General features: G+C 48.1%; 1 protein-coding gene across 13 annotated transcripts in view; it reads right to left on the bottom strand.

Moving 5' to 3' along the window:
• Nucleotides 1-318: 318 nt before the first annotated feature.
• LOC106747730 (ELAV-like protein 3) overlaps nucleotides 319-16156 on the bottom strand; it is a 51789-nt gene continuing 35951 nt past the window's right edge. For 4 of the 13 annotated variants that reach the window (XM_014625576.1, XM_014625575.1, XM_014625577.1 and 1 more), the window contains exons 5-8: nucleotides 15964-16002; nucleotides 13846-14104; nucleotides 10142-10183; nucleotides 319-6601 (exon numbers count right to left, since the gene is read on the bottom strand). In XM_014625576.1, the coding sequence (XP_014481062.1) occupies nucleotides 6277-6601; nucleotides 10142-10183; nucleotides 13846-14104; nucleotides 15964-16002 (665 nt within the window). In that variant the 3' untranslated portion in view covers nucleotides 319-6276. Of the gene's footprint in view, nucleotides 6602-8535; nucleotides 8539-9002; nucleotides 9733-10141; nucleotides 10184-13845; nucleotides 14105-15963; nucleotides 16003-16156 lie in introns of those variants that run through there. The other 9 variants (XM_014625578.1, XM_014625581.1, XM_014625587.1 and 6 more) reach the window with 9 other exon arrangements.

Here is a 16156-nt window from a genome sequence, read left to right as displayed (position 1 = left end):
CATCGAGGTCGCAGCGGCTCGCCGTAACATTACACATCGATACTACTACATCAGTCTGTGACTCGTGGAATGTCAGGAGGAGATCATGGAATGTCGGACGTAATCAGTGAGAAGAGGGGGGGGGGTGCTGGAGGGACGGATCGGCGATAACGGGGAGGACAGGATCTGGTGTGGCAACTGAAACATTTTAATAAGAAATAAAACGAACGACGTTTGAACCAAACACAAATCAGTTTAATCCTTAAATAAAACATAATAATTATGTTATTTAATAATTAATTAAATAAATAAATAAATAGTCGGCGGTAGTAGTAGTAGTTATAGTAGTAGTAGTAGTAATGGTGGTAACAGCGATAGCGGTATAAGTAGTAACAGTAGTTATAAAGCGGGTGGTAGAAAGTGGCGACAAGTAGAGCGATGATGTGTTAAAGTGAGCAAATGAAGTGAGAGCGGTAAAGTATCTTTCTTCTTTTTTTCTTCCCTTTTAATCCTCCTCTGGCTTCACGAGAGAGTAGGCAATAATGAGGCGTTAGAGGGTTACACGTAGCTATCAAGACGAGAAACACAGAAAATATACACGATCATAAGTAATAATAATAATTATAATAATAATAATAATAATAATAATAATGACGATGACGATGGCAATAATAATAGTAACCACAATAATAAGTATAATCGTACGATAATAATAGCGAGAAGGAGAAGAATCATTGTCATAATGGCAAATGTAACTGCACATAATAAACGCGAGACAAACGCTGTATGTATGTGTGTATGTGTATGTATGTGTGTGTATGTGTGGGGAGGAAAAACGGATATAACGGCTCGCTGATGTTTGGAGGATGCTGTCGAGATCCGATCTGTCCATCTCCCCACGTGACACTTGCAACGCAAATACCGCGAAAAAGTCATCTCCCCTCCTTCCTTCCTCTTTTCTTCACACACACACACACACACACACATACACAGCATGAGATATGTGTGTTTGTGTGTGTGTGTCCATCGTTTGATCACCCGTCGGACGGCGCCATTGCAGCCATTTTCGCAGTGCAAGTACCACATAACAAATTACACGGGAAAAAAGAAATGGCTCCCATTGCTAAAAGCTGCCCATAATAATACAACTTCGAAATATCGTATACCAGATCTAGCTAGCCTTTGGGAACCAATTCTTTTTATTTCTCGCGTACGACTACAGTCGTAGCTGTGTACGACTATAGTCACAAGAATTTGAGCTCCCACAGTTAAAAACCAGTTCTGATAACTGAACCGAGTTGTTTACCGTCGCACACGGACAGCTAGTTTTTACCTGCGGTAGCCAATTCTCTTCAGCAATTTGACTCGAGTGTACAAGACACTGGGTACTCGGGGGCGATATACGCGCTGAAAGCGCGGGAAAACGTAACTGCGTTTGAGCGCTTCTTAACTGGCACACGGGAGAGAAGGCCGATCGTCGTTGCCGCGCAAAATCCTCCGATCAGCGAGCGCGATCAGCTTGCAATTCTTTTATCACTCATTTTTATCGTACTCGCGCGACGACGTCTCTTAACGAACACGCTCGCCGGCGCGTCAACTTACGCTGCTATTAGTGTTTTATCAGAGTCTCGCCACGTTGACCCCACGCGTCTCCCTCGGGGCGGGCGATCGGCGGGGGAGCCTCCAGCGGCTCCGAAAACTATTGCTCGATATATACGGAGCAATAAAAGAAAAAAAAAAGGGAAAAGAAAAACGCGGCACTGGGAGATACACGCTGAGAGTCGCGCGGGACGGAAACTCGAGCGAGAGACATAAAGAGCTTCGTCCTCGCCACTCTCCCCGAATTCCCCGGACTAGATACAAATAGGTACACTATATATATATAAATATATATGTATGACACATACGTAATCCTTTTTTGGTTTCCTTGACTAAAGCTACCCTTAATCGAGTGTCGCCTCACTCGCTAATTAAGTACTCCGCGCCGATCCGTTCCTTCTCTTTCTCTCTCACACTCGCCTCCACCGTCCGTCGATCTCCCGAGACTACCAACGACGTGCCCTCGGCCACGGTTGAGGCTCACTTCGGGAGAAGTGACGCCGATCGATTCGCCATAGTTGCTTCGTTGTTCTTTGGAAAGGTGCGACAGAGAGATCGCTCGCGAGTCGGTGTGAGAGAGAGAAAGACGCGGATCGCCAAGGATTTTGCGTAGTTCCTCTTAGCCGCATTCCTCGTGATACATGTGTCTACTCCCCCCTCCCCTCGTATCGGCTCGTTATCCCGGCGGTATCTTTTTCTCTCAATTTCCTTTTGTTCTCTCTCTCTCAAGGGGCGGTGAAGTTTACACGAGGATAGCGCGTAGTCGCGCCGACAATGGTCGGCGCCATGTGGCATGTTGCGTGGGGGTTGCACGTAAGACTAGATTGCGTGATTCCTTAAACCTGACTTGAGATCGAACGTTGAATTAGTTCTATTAAATCTGTATCACATTACACCGTGCACACCGTCCACCGAAGTACATGCGGCAGGAACGCGAGAATCTCGCCACCCTTCCGGGGCTCCCCCCGGCTCTGAAGAGGAAAGCGAACAAAGTTAGCGAAATGTGTGCGCGTCTTCCGTGATCATCGATCACTACGTCCGCTCTACGACGCAGGAAAGAGAGCGTGTGTCCCCCCCCTCCCCCTCTTCCGTTTTCGCACAGGACAACACGAAGATCGTTCCGCGTCTCCTCTCCCCTACCCCCGTATATCGACATTTTTGGACAACATATACTCTCCTCGAAAGCGTCTCGCGGAAAAACGTGCAATATATATCGATCAACGATGAAGAGCGTGAAAACCAAACATGATGAAGTCTCTCGCGATTAATCGCGCGCCGTTGATTCGTCCGAAATTCGCCCTCGCGCGCTCGAGAAGAACGAGGAGGCGCTCCACCGGATTTCTATCGGACGAGAATCCGCACTTTTGATCCCTTCAGTGTCTCTCTCTCTCTCTCTCTCTCTCTTGCTCGTCACGAAATCCATCGTAGAAGAAAAGGCCGTGAAAAAGCCGCGTAATCGTAACCGTAAAATATTCTCCCGGATGCGCGCCTTCGCGGGGAGAGGGGGAAAACTGTCGAGAGTCGGGCTGGTCCGTCTTTGCCAGAAAAAGCGCGTTCTCTTTTCTCCCTTCGACCACACACCTAAGTACTTACGTCGAGAAAAGTGAAGGGGGAAAAAAAGGAGAAGAAGAAAAAGAAGAAGAAAAAAAAGAGGGCAAGGAACAGCCACGTCAACGCGCATCGTCGCGTACGCGCACACACTAGATGATACCGGCGATGGCGACGAGCATCTCTGGATCAGCGACGACGATCGAGCGTGTATCCGAGGCTGAAAGCTGCCAATAGCGGCGTCGTCTAGCGCGCGAACTATAATAACATAATACAATAACGCTTTAATAAATTTCTTCTCTTTTTTGCTCTTCTCTTCTTTTTTTTGTTGATTTTATCTCATGCCGTATCGCGACACGACTCCCTCGAGGGGTCTCCGGGTTCTCGTGTCGCTTTCTCTCTCCGTGTGTGTATCGATCCGCTCGAGATTCTCTACTGTCCTGCGCCGCCCGCGGAGCCTCTCCTCCGAGAACAAATACACGTGTGCCTCCGGATGCCCGTGCTCGAACGGCAGCATCTTAATTCCAACTAGTAGGTTACGTCAAGTACACCCCGCGTGTTCGCGCACCGTGAAAGTCCGTTCTCCCTTTCTCCTCGTGGTCGCGCCTTCGAAAAATCGTATGTGCGAGCCCTGCTCCCGGATACTCTCCTTCTCTTTGGCTCCCATTCTTCTCTTTCTCCCTCGCGACGTTTCGACTCCGCGTGTCATTATCGCGCAACATCCGGCCCATTCGTAACTTTATAGCTCGGTCGCGACGTTCATCGCGATGAATTCTGCGTTTAATTAATTAATAATACCTTTGGTATGTGTCAAAACGTCCCCCCCCCCTCCCAATTCCGTTCCTAGTGTATCGGCGAAATACGTTTCTTCGTCTCTTCCTCACACACACACTCTCTCTCTCTCTCTCTCCCTCTCTTTCTCGCTTTCTTCACACTTGAATACCCTCATCGCATTCTCCCGTTCCTCTTCCGCCTCTGTCTCTCCCTTTCTCTCGTTCTCATACACACGACGCTAATACTCTCTAAAACTTATGCATAAAACGAGTATGTATAACCACCTACTACTAAGCACTGTGTGTGTGTGTTTTTCTGAGTTTGCATTTCTTTTTAATACTTCCCCTCTCCGTCTTCCTCTCACCCCCCCCCCTCTCTTTCTCTCTCTCTCTTTCACTCTCTCCCACCCGCTCTTTCACCCTTTCTCACTCATCTCGCTCGCGGACCAGGAAGCGCGAGGGTGCTCTCTGTCACGTGATCCACGTGTTCCCGCGACGAGTTCTCGCGTACAGCGCGTCGTCTCGAGAGGCCCGATGCAACACATTATTATTCATCCACGACAGCCCGCCGTTCTCAACGCCGCGCATTTTGTTGATCGTTCTTCTAGTTGTACGTGCATTTATGAGTGTGTGTATGCACGTGTATGTATATACGTATATGTGTGTTCATGTATGTAAGTACGTGTACCGGTATGCACGTGTTCGTACGCATGTGTCGTATTATATGTGTGTATGTGTGTGTGTGTGTATATATATATACGTGTGATTCAGTCTCACAGCCCGATATCGTCGTGACTAACCCGGTCTCATGGATGTACGTTAAGTAGAAAAAAAAAAGAAGATCGGCCGAAAGTGCCGGCGGAGGCTCTCGACGCCACAACACATCGTCGTCAACCTACGGAGGAAAATCCGTCCCCCCCCCCTCCTTCCCCTCTATATATGTGCTCGCTCCCTGCTGTCGGCATGTTCGCCGTCGCCCCGTCACCTAAGCCCTTCGAGCTCTCCCAATCCTGCCGTTCCGATCCTGCGGGAAACGTTCGCACGAACGGGCATCACGTGGCCCACGAGCGTCCCCACGTACATATACATATAAATCGGTAATATGTATGTACAGGACCCGCGATCGGTCACTGTGCGCGAGCCGCGTAAGTCCTAAAGAAGCGCGAGCCCCTGCTGTCTCCCTGCCTGTCTCCCATCGTGCCCTCGTCGCCGATCTTCCGCCGAGTCCTCGTGTCTTCGAATCGTCCTCGCGCGTCGATGACGACGTCCGGAAGAGCGGCGGGAAACGAGACTTTCCCGGCGACATTCGTTCGCGATCCTCCTCCGTCGTCACGGACTCGATCATCGTCCGTTCCACTCTCTGTCAACGCGCGTCAACGGGAGAATGCCGACGGTGTCTCGTCCTCCCGCCGTGTCACCACGTCGCGTCCTCGACCGCGGTCGAACGCGAGGACGGAAACGCGCGAGGCGGCGAGCGCCGGCGGAGGTACGGAAGGAGAAAGAGAGGACGACGCGACGGACTCGCGCGCGCATTTAATAATGTCGTACCTTTCCGCGCATGTTTGTCCCCCCCCCCCGTCGAGGGAAATTTGAGCTTTCAGCACGCGTATAGTCGGCTCAGCTTCAGTACTGCGATTAACGTTATCGGACACAGTCGAACGATTCGACGCCTACCATCTTCTCATTAACCCGGGTTTATCTCTCTCTCTCTCTTTCTCGCACGCGGCTTTTCTCGTTATTACCCTCCGCGTTTATTCAGTTTTCAATTTTTCCTTTCTCTCTTTCTCTCTCATTCACACGCACGCACTCACATTCATACGTTTCATTTTGTCCTCTCATTTTTCTTTCTCTCATGCACACACACACACACACACACACACACAACATACATAAACACACTCACTCCTCGCAACTACGCTTTCTCGCTCTGCTGGAGCTTCTTGCCGCCGGCCTGACGGTTGTTGTTGGGCTTGTTCTTGAGGGAGGTCTGCTGCTTGGCTTGCGCGTGCTGACGCTGCTGCTGCTGCTGCACCGGGTTCGCCGCTCCCGAGACGGCCATCTCGATCGCCCGAGTGAGATCGTGTATGCGCGACGGTAGGCGCTGGAGGAACGGCTGCCGCTGGCCCTTGGCACCGTGGAAAATGCCATTACCGCCTCCGTGATGACTGCCGCTGATGTTGGAACCGGGGCTCGCGCCCGGCATCTGGCCGGGTCCCCTCTTGTTGTAGAAGTGACCCGGCATCGGCACCGGTAGCTGCACCACCGCGGTACGTAGCAGCCGATGACGACGATGATGATAAGGCGCCGCTACCGCCGCCGCGTCCGCCGCCACGGCCGCGGCCGCAGCTACCGCCGCCGCTGCCGCCTGTTGCTCGTCCTACGCCGTCTTGCTCTTGTTCGTCTTGAAGCTGACCTGGAGCACACGGTTGCCCAAGGTGTAGCCGTTCAGGCTCTGTATGGCCACCACCGCCTCCTCGTAGTTGGTCATCGTCACGAAGCCGAAGCCCTTGCACTTGTTCGTCTGTAGGTCGCGTATGACCTTGACCGACTGGACGGCGCCGAAGGGCCCGAACAGCTGCCACAGCACGTTCTCCTCGGTCTCGGGCGCGAGGTTATACACGAAGATGCACCAGCCGGCGCCGTTCATCGTGTTACCGGGTAGCATGGAATTCGCGAGGAGGTCACCCGCCAACGGACTGTACCTGGAACACGATGCCGCACCGGTCATTAAACGGACATCGTCGCGTTCAACAGCGGGGCAGGTGTGGAAGAGGAGGAGGTGGTGGCGGCGGCGGACTCACCGCGCGCACCGGAGGATGCGAACGATGCTGAAACGACCGTCGGGAGTCGGCATTCGCGAGAGACGTCTTTCGTGCGGCGCGTACTTTCGTAGCTTCCGATTTTCCCGACTTGATTCTTTCATTTCCGGAACTCGGCGGAACATATTGCGCGCGCGGTAATTCGCGCGCTCGTTCTCGGAATTTCTCTTTACTTGTGTCCCGCTCTGTGCGAACGTTTGCGATTTTCGAAGAACGCGTGACAACAAGAGGCACATTCTAAATAGTAACGGTGAGTTTTATAAATACTCCGTGTCACCGCTCTTATTTTATATATCTTATTATCGTTCTCGCGTCTCGTCACGGATAGAACGTTTGAGCACCGTTCGGGCTATAATTATACCTGCTGGAACTATTCCGCCTTTCTGAGTGGAGAGAGAGTACATCTAAATAAGGGTTTTTTTTTTACGTTATATACGCTACTCGCACAGTATATCGCAATCCCAATGAGATTGAACGTGTTATATAGTGATGCGAATACACATACACAGATATCGAATGTGAATATTTATTTCGCGTGGGAACTGTCAAAACGTCGGATCTCCTTATTCACATAGATTGACACGTGATCTCGCAGACACTTATACACGACGACGACACCGTGGCGAAAATGTGCGGTAACATGTAAAGACTACGCAAGAGAACTGGTACTTTTGTACCGTGTCAACTCAATGCACTATGACATACGGGGTGACGGAGTGGTAATACAAGTGATATAACGACAGATTGGCGTGCAGATTTCTTCCATGCATCCAAAATGTACGCTGAGGAAAAGCACATGCGGTAGACACATATACAAAGTACAACACGAGTGTCAACTTCGCTCGTGCGCTCAACACGGCGAATTTGCTAGCTAAACGTAAACGGGTTTTCAGTGCAAAGGATAAAATTAGAGAAAAAAAAAGCCACGACCTCATGTTATCATATTGTCGTTCTATAGGAAAATACGTATCTTTTTAACATCGACGCATACACATACAATACGAGAAAATTCGATTTATCTTAACAATCCGAATTTACAGGTTGCGTTAAAAAGTTGCGTTTCACCACGCTGTTCTCACGATAAAGTTCCGGTTACTCCTTTTTAACGCAACCTGTAAGTAACGAGGAAAAAACGACACTAAACAATCGTACGCAAATCTTTATTCACCAATATTGCAAATTTCGCTATATATGAAATAGTAGGTAATGGGAACATCAACAGTACACAAGCGAATTGTACAATGAAGAAGGACGAAAAAATGAAACATCAAGTAACGCACGAGAATGCAAGTCGTTTTCAGCGGACAGCGAGATAAAGATTTACAAGTACATCGCGTTAACCGAACAAACGCAAGAAAAACTTGCTCTTTTACTCTTACAACGCAAATTTCACATGCGTTTCCATCGGTAAAGCGTCTATCAATCCAAACGTAATGTCTATCGGGAGAAGAACAAAGATGTGACGGTATATAATATCGTTTGTTACTTCGCATTCACACACACACACACACACACACATTCGCATGCACAACAAGACGAAGATCACACACATAGGTACAGAGAACGTGTTTCTCGAAAAACACAAGCCGTCTCCTTGGATGTGACGCTTCTTTCGCCAAAAATCACGAAGCGTGATATCGACCGTTAATGTTAATTGATCGGACACATTTACCGTTTCAGAACCGACAAGCGAGAATTTGCGAGAAAGATGGGAGAGTTATAATGCGGTACACGTCCCGTACAACGGTACCTGAGTGAGGGAGGAAGGNGGGGGGGGGGGGGGGGGTATTTACAGTTGTAAAAATATCTCTACGTACCTACTTGACGTCACAAGCCGCGTTAAAACAGGGCACATCTCGGTGAGTACTCAGTATAATGCCGAGGCCACAGTAATTACGTATGCATTCGTCACGAACGTTGTTCCGTATTACCGCGAAGTAAACGTGTATATGTGTGTATGTGTGTGGAATATGTCTCCGTGTAACTCGTGGATGTGTGTGCGCGCAGAGACGTGTGCATCGGGTGTCTGTAGGACCGCGTGCACGCGTCTAATTAATTCCGCGCGCGCGCGCGCATGTGTGTGTATGTGTGCGTAAATTGTGCGGCTTTGTGTATTGTGTGTTTCGGTGTGAAGGGGGGTGAGAAAAAAAAGAGAAAAGAAGAAATGATGGAGCCGTAAGGATGGGGAAATGAGGGGGAGGGTAACATCACGTTGCTTGCGCGCGAGTCTATCTCGCTGTTCATTAAGCGTTATGTACACACATGTATACTTGTACGAGTGTCTGCATCCGGATGACTCTTCGTATGTACACGAGGATTCAAGGGAGACGTACACTTCCGGGGAGGGAGGTGAAATATCGCCGGTTCTTTCGTTTATTTCAAACTTTTTTTTCGCGTGAAAAGAAAAGGCATAAATATTTTACACAGAAATCGCGAGTAAATGATGGATGGAGGATCTTTGTCGGCAGAGACTTCAGGATCAAGTGTACGCGCAGAGAGATAAGAGTTTCTCGAGCAAGTTACATGGTGATGTTTTAATCTTTAACATTTCAATGACGCAAAAAATTCCAACAAAATATCGATAACCGCGATAATATAATCGTGTAAAAACATTTTCTCGCTGCACATTTCGCTCGGGGGTTGTCAATCCCACCCGTTTATCACTATATATATATATGTACCGTCGCGAACAAAAGCTGTTTCTGCGGTCACGCAATACGTACGAACGACGGAAAAACTCTAAAGTATTTTATAAGCCGTTGCCGCTGCAAAGTGTGTCGTCGCAGTTTAATCGTTGTTAAAAGAAGAGCGGATTGCAAATTGCGCTATGTATAAACAAGTGATAGAACGGAGAACCAAGGAGGCTTGTTTTGCGTAAACCCAATAATACGTGACATCGATAATATCTACCACTGTGTGTCTGCATAACTGAATTGAACCAAAGTCGAAGCGAAAAGGCGTGAAGAATGCAAGTGTGATGACAAAACGGGGCCCCGTTACGAAATTATGACTGCCTGGAATAAATCAGCAACGAATCTCTTACGTCACGGAGAACAAACGATCGCGCGAGAAACGCAAAAGACGACTCAAAACAAGATCGAGACAACAATTATGAACGATACATATTATGAGCAATCTCTTCTCTGTCGCGTTTGTTTCAACGACAATAAATTATTACGCGATACTTAGGTATCGAATTCGTAACGAGTCGAAGAAGGGAGAGAAACATATAGATAGATAGATAGATAGATAGATAGAGAGAGAGAGAAAGAGAGAGAGAGAGATGGAGAGAGAGAGAGAGAGAGAGATAATGAAAAATGAGAGTGAAAGTGAGAGAGAAAGAGCGAGAACGAAGCCACACAACGGAATAAATAAACGGAAATCAGGAGGAAACGTAGTGGTAGTAACGAAAAAAATACTGACCTCTGTAAGCCTTTGTTAATGGCAAGCATGGCCTTGCCAGTGCTAAAACAAAACACAAAAAGAACAACGTAAGAAGAGAGATACTCCGGGATCGAGCCAAAGTCGGGATAAGTCGGGCGCTTTCCTGTGCCAATCATTGTATTTCCGGTTTTCTACCCTCTACGTAGCGGTGCGTATTTATCCCGTAAAGGAGATAATGGGGGATGCAATGCGAGATTCGGAGGAGCGAAGCGGTTCGTGATTACGTTTCGACTGAGCGCGCTCCGTTTTTCCCGATTGTTGCTTGTTAACGATCGCAGCGTAGATCCGGGGTAACGATCATGTAACTTTTCCGTAGGAGCGAAAATATAAAGAATTCCACATTTCCGTAATTCGAAAAATTTCATGATTACCAAAAGCGTAGGGTTCACTTTTCCGCTCCTGGGGAAAAATTACATGATCGCCACACAGATGCTATACCGTATGCGTTATCGGAAAGTTAAACAAGAAATATCACGAAGATACGCGAAGATAACGATCCGAAGAACAATTTTACATGTAAAGCGAACGATATCGAGGCGGGATTCGTCTTTATGGCGCCGGCTACTTCGATTCCTTATCGTGAAGGGAAGCAAAATGGGATTATCGTCGCGGCAGTGGCATAACCGTTGCTGGGATCGTTAACTGTATCTTCAATCACCGGAAAGACCGTAAAAGACGCAACAAAGAAGCAATATAACAAATCGATCACAAATCGATACTCATATTTCAAAATCATACTTATAAATTAAGAAAATATACCGTGAAAGCTGACAAATTGAAGAAGAAGGTGAAATCCGACGTTACTTCAACCGTTTTGCCGACCTCAGACGCTACGTAGACGGTCGATTTCGAACGGGGAATCTCGAGTTGTGCACTTACACTTTTGCAGATGTTACAATGCAACGCGTGAAAATGCAACGACCGTTCGATTCGCCTGGAAATCTAGAGTCCTGCTCGTCGCACAAAGGAACACGGTGTCCTTCAACGCTGACAGCTTAACAACTGTCATCGCCACTCTGCCGTAAGGGAGAAAGGGGGATAATGAAAGACAAAGCGGTAGCAAAGCGCGTCTACACTCGGTTAACGCTTTGTACTTGTCGAAAGAACCAAACAATCGAACGTCAGTGAGACGAGTCTCACGGAGACTTTTTTCGGCGGCTTTTATCTCTCCAGACCTCTCGAGCACACAGAAACGGACCCTGACACGTGCGACTAATGAAGATGTATAGTGCGTATATATCGTCTCCTTTCGTATCGGCGAAATTCGCGAAGATCGTTCAGTGTATATATGTATGTATGTGTGTGTGTGGATATGTGCATGGATCGTACGTGTAACTAGATCGCTGTCGATAGCGAGCATCGTGACTTAATGCGTATATTATACGGGAGGCACGGAATGAAAGAGAGAGATGAGTCTATGTGAGCCTATGTGAGTGAGTGTCTTCGCGACAGTCCTTGGGATTCTATTAAAACGTATACTTGTCGTCAGGCGTGTCCCGATTATCAAAGGGGAGAAAGAGAGAGAGGGAGAGAAACAGTTCTACGTTAATTTTACGCTACACATATCACACACACACACACGCACACACCAATCGGTTCAAGTGATACCGTACGCTTGACGACGAGCATCGAAATGCGGGACTGTCGTGTGTGTGTGTGTATATGTGTATGTGTGCTCCTTGCTCCTCCATATTTCGAGAACGACCAAGGATCAGTTTGATCTCCCTGAGATCGAACGCGCACTTTCGCCGTACCGCACGTCTCATACGAATTAAATATTGAACAGAGAGGTATCTTGAGATTGTTTTCATATCCGTCTCAAGAGATTCGTTGATCGTTGGTCCTGAAGGAGAGGACAAAGGAGGGGAGAGGGAGGGCAGAAATCAAATATCGATACGCACGATCGCGATTGGAGGAAGGCAAACCGTGAGTGCAAATAATAAAGGAGGGCCAAGCGACGTTCCTCGGTGCCGCGTGAAGTTACACCGAAAATGGATCCATTATTCGTTAAGGTCATGGAGCTGTCCGATCGAATCGCCCTTGACTGTTTCGTCAATATGCAAGTTTAATGGAAAAGTATCGATCGCAGGACGGAAAGACCTTTCATCTAAAACGGAGTTATCGCGCCGGTTCCCCGCAGATTACAGCTCTGAAATGTTTTCCTTCGGCTCGCGAATTTCTCCTCGTCCATTTTTCATTTATTCGTTCTCTCTCTCCTCGAGTTACTTCGGGTAATAACAGATAAGTAACTTGGCGAGGTCGAATGTGGCACGCGTATTTGTATCTCGAACGACGGTCGCAGCAGTAAATGCCATAGAAATAGAAATAGATTGTATCTCGAAAAAAACAGTAGCAAATGTGTTTCTCCATTTAAATGTCACGCGCCGATCATTCCTCGTGTGTGACCGAGTAAAAAATATTTTAATATCGAGAATTTCGAGAATAAGGTAACGCGAAAGTTCGAGCAACGTTATCGGAAAGTAACAGAGCGTGCACAGTCACAACTTAAGATGAAGGATAGACGTGTTTTTCTTTTCGATGCATATTATATAGCTGATATCAAAGGAGGAGTTCTGTGCCGAATAACTCGCACGATGAATGTAGAGGATGATTGAGACCGACTGATCGACCGATCGACGAGTGTACCGCTCGCTTCTAATTATTTTGTCACGAAAAAACGGCGTTATTACAGCGTGACGCCTTGCTTCGATTTCACTGTCCGATTGTTCTAAAAATCTAGTTAAAAAAATTAACGACTTTTCGAATTAAACAACAGATTCCCGAAGTGGAAGATTTATAAGTGGTGTTTTACAACTCTACTGTATGTTTTCTCTATAGAATTATTCATTTTCGCGCGCGATATATGCAAAAATATTATGTTCTAATAAGAAACCGGTATATGTCACAGTGAGGAAAAATATGTGTACGAGTGATCGATCGATCTAATCGAGTATTCATGTTTGCACGTGTCTGTGTGTGTATGTGTGTGTGTCGAGAAAGAGAAAAAGAGAGAAAGAGAGAAGGAGGAAAGATAAACAGTAGTCAGATAGATAGATAGAAGAGAATTAGATAGATACTAAACGGATAAATATATAATCAAATAAACAGACAGTTGGATAGATACATGGATGAACAAGGAGAGATTCACGGATAAGAAGACAGCTCGACAGAGAACTCAGTTCGTAGCTAAAGAATCACAAGAGAATCGATCAATAGGAAAAGAGAGAGAGAGAGAGAGAGAGAGAGAGAAAACAAGAGTGGAAGAAGAGACAATAACGTGCGGTCAACGGGATGCTTAATTCAGACAGCGTGAACGCGACATACCGATTCGTCGCAAACGTCGATATTCGTATTAATAATCGCGTTAATTGATCGCACGGCATCTCTCTCTCTAGCGCGAGTCGACTTAAAAGCCATGCCTGGTGCACGAGCGGCGCGGTCGCACCACGCTCAGTGACGCGATCGAGCCGCCTGCATCTTATGGCTTCAAGTTCAACAAAAGTAATTACCGAAGGCAAAGAAGGAAAAGAAGAAGAAAAAGCGGACGGAGAAAGAGAAAGACAGAGGGGGACAGATAAAAAAAAAACGCGAAGAAAGCGAGAGAAAAGTTAGAGAGTAGAAAGAGAGGAAAGTTTTAGAGAGAGAGAATCCTTTGGGTAGAGCGAGTAGAGGCGAGTAGGTACCTGGATAGTGGCGACAGTGGAATGTACCTGAAGCGGCCGGTTGGATGGTGGATCGGCCCGCCGAAACGACGAGTTGCTTGTGGTGCGAGATAGGCGGCCAATGGCGGTATCGCCTTGTTGTTGTTGCTGGGATTGTTGGCGAATTTGACGGTGATCGGCTCGGACGAGCCCTTCGGTATGGTGCCGTTCAGCTCCTGGATCGCCCGCTCAGCCTCGACGCGTTGGTCGAACCTTATGAAGCCGACACCCTTCGACAGGCCTGTCGAGGCGCCGACATCGGCGAAACACACAAGATCACACTCGTTATTGCGGGGTTGCGCCGGCGGGGCCGCCGTTCAACGTGCGACGCAGCGCGCGTTTTTCTCGTTTTCTTTCTTTCTTTTCCGCTTTTTTCCTTCAGACTGTCGCCGCCGATACGCGGCCTCGGCCGGCCGATCGATCGATCGATCTTCGCGAGTTTCCTTTTCCTTTTTTTCCGGTTCGCGCTGTGCGAGAGTGAGCGAGAAATCGTGGAGAGAGAAAACAATGAGGTCCGCGAGAGAGATGAAACGAAGTTGAACTCGAGTTCTTTTTTCCTTTCTCCTGTCCGTCTCTCGACCCGTCTTGTCCTGTCCACGGTTTTCGTTTCCCCGATGAGAGACACTCTGACACGTTTCTCCACTCGATCATGAATGATGAATAACGCAATGAGAGCGGCTAACTGCTAACGAGCTTTCAATTAACTTTCGCGCGACCACTTAATTATCCTGACACAACAGAGCACGTCAATTATCGCTCCGCTGGCACACCCGATATCCCGTACGCTAATATCGCCGGCGTAAATTGCAATTAAGCGTGTTCCTTATTGATACGCATGTATATTCAGACAGCATCGGTGCGACGCAGCCGGCGAATTCACAGGTGCGAATTCATCGGTTATACGGCGGAAAAGTGACGACTTTTGCGTGAACGCTCCCGCGTCCACGTGGGACGAGGGAGGTTTTTTTTTTGTGTTTCGTTAAGCTCGCTGCAGAGAAATGATCGCAGAGTCGCTGAAGAGCGAGTGGTTCGGTGCGCGCAGATTCGTTTCTTTACTAACACACACACCGACAACGCGTTGTCGAGTGGACGTCTTTTTGTCTTTCTTTCGAATCTCTACTTTGCCCGTAGATGTATCTCGCGGAGATTGGATATCATCGCGGTCCGTTGTCGATTGACTGATAACGGGTAGACAAAAACGAAAACGAAAAAGAGAAAGAGTGAAAGAGATATATATATATATAAAACAAGGAGAGAGAGAGAGAGAGAGAGAGAGAGAGTGATAAAGAAACAAAGCGAGTACATTCGATCGCGTATACACGTACGTAAATGTCAGTAGAATCGAGAGATCGTAATGGCAAATCATAATCAATAACGAATGACAAAAAGCGTAAAGAAACAAAAGTGGCGCTCGGGGGAAACACTGGATGATGCGCGCGCCAGGTCCGATTTCGCTGGAGATGCATCTCTGATCCTCCATCTTCTCCTCGTCTCCTCCTCGTATCGATCGCCGTGAGGCCTCGTTGCGATCTTGGAATTTTGCGGCGCGGCCGGCTCGCTAGTTCATTCCCGATATTCCCGGTGCGTTTAATTTGGAAAATTTCCGAGATCCCGCGACAATTCCGTCGAGTCGAGCGGATAATATTTGCCACGAGGCGCTCGAAACTCCAGTTGAGATGGAACGTCGTTCCCTCCGAGTCGAGATTAATTTTGACAAAACCGTCGCCGTCAATAATCCGCACATGCGGACTCCGTCCAAGGTGAGGGCGGCGACGACGTCCCGGCCGGTACTACGCGTCAGATCGATTTTCGATTCCGCGCGCGCCACTCCGCTCGATTACACCCCCCGCCGGCGGGAGGAAATCGGCGCTCGTAAGTTCTGCGTTTCTGTTTTATTAACCACCACCGGCGAAGCGTACCCAGCGCGCTACGCGACGATATGAGATCGCGCGCGGAAAACGAGGTCGCGGACGAGGCGCGCGCACATCACTTCGGAAAACGGCTGCTCTTCATTAAGTCAATTTTTTTTCTCTTTTTTTTTCTCTCAGCCGAAGGGCGCGTAATGAGGAAAAAGAAAAAAGAGATTTGTGAGTTACGTACCGGGCAAATTGTCTCCGCCGCCGGTCACAAACTGTCGTACTAAACAGAAACGAAAAAAACCATATCTCGTTAAAATCCAACTGGCAGCACACCGCGATTCGCTCGCCCCTGATTCGTCGGCGGGTGGACGGGGGAGGGGAGAAAACGATGTGAAACGTGTTCTCGCGGATAACGTGAAATCAAAAAGGGGCGG

This window comes from Dinoponera quadriceps, unplaced genomic scaffold, assembly GCF_001313825.1.
Source record: "Dinoponera quadriceps isolate SergipeBrazil2010 unplaced genomic scaffold, ASM131382v1 scaffold1395, whole genome shotgun sequence".
Taxonomy (NCBI): domain Eukaryota; kingdom Metazoa; phylum Arthropoda; class Insecta; order Hymenoptera; family Formicidae; genus Dinoponera; species Dinoponera quadriceps.
Note: the sequence above shows the minus strand (reverse complement) of the source record. Positions and strands in the feature narration are given on the sequence as shown.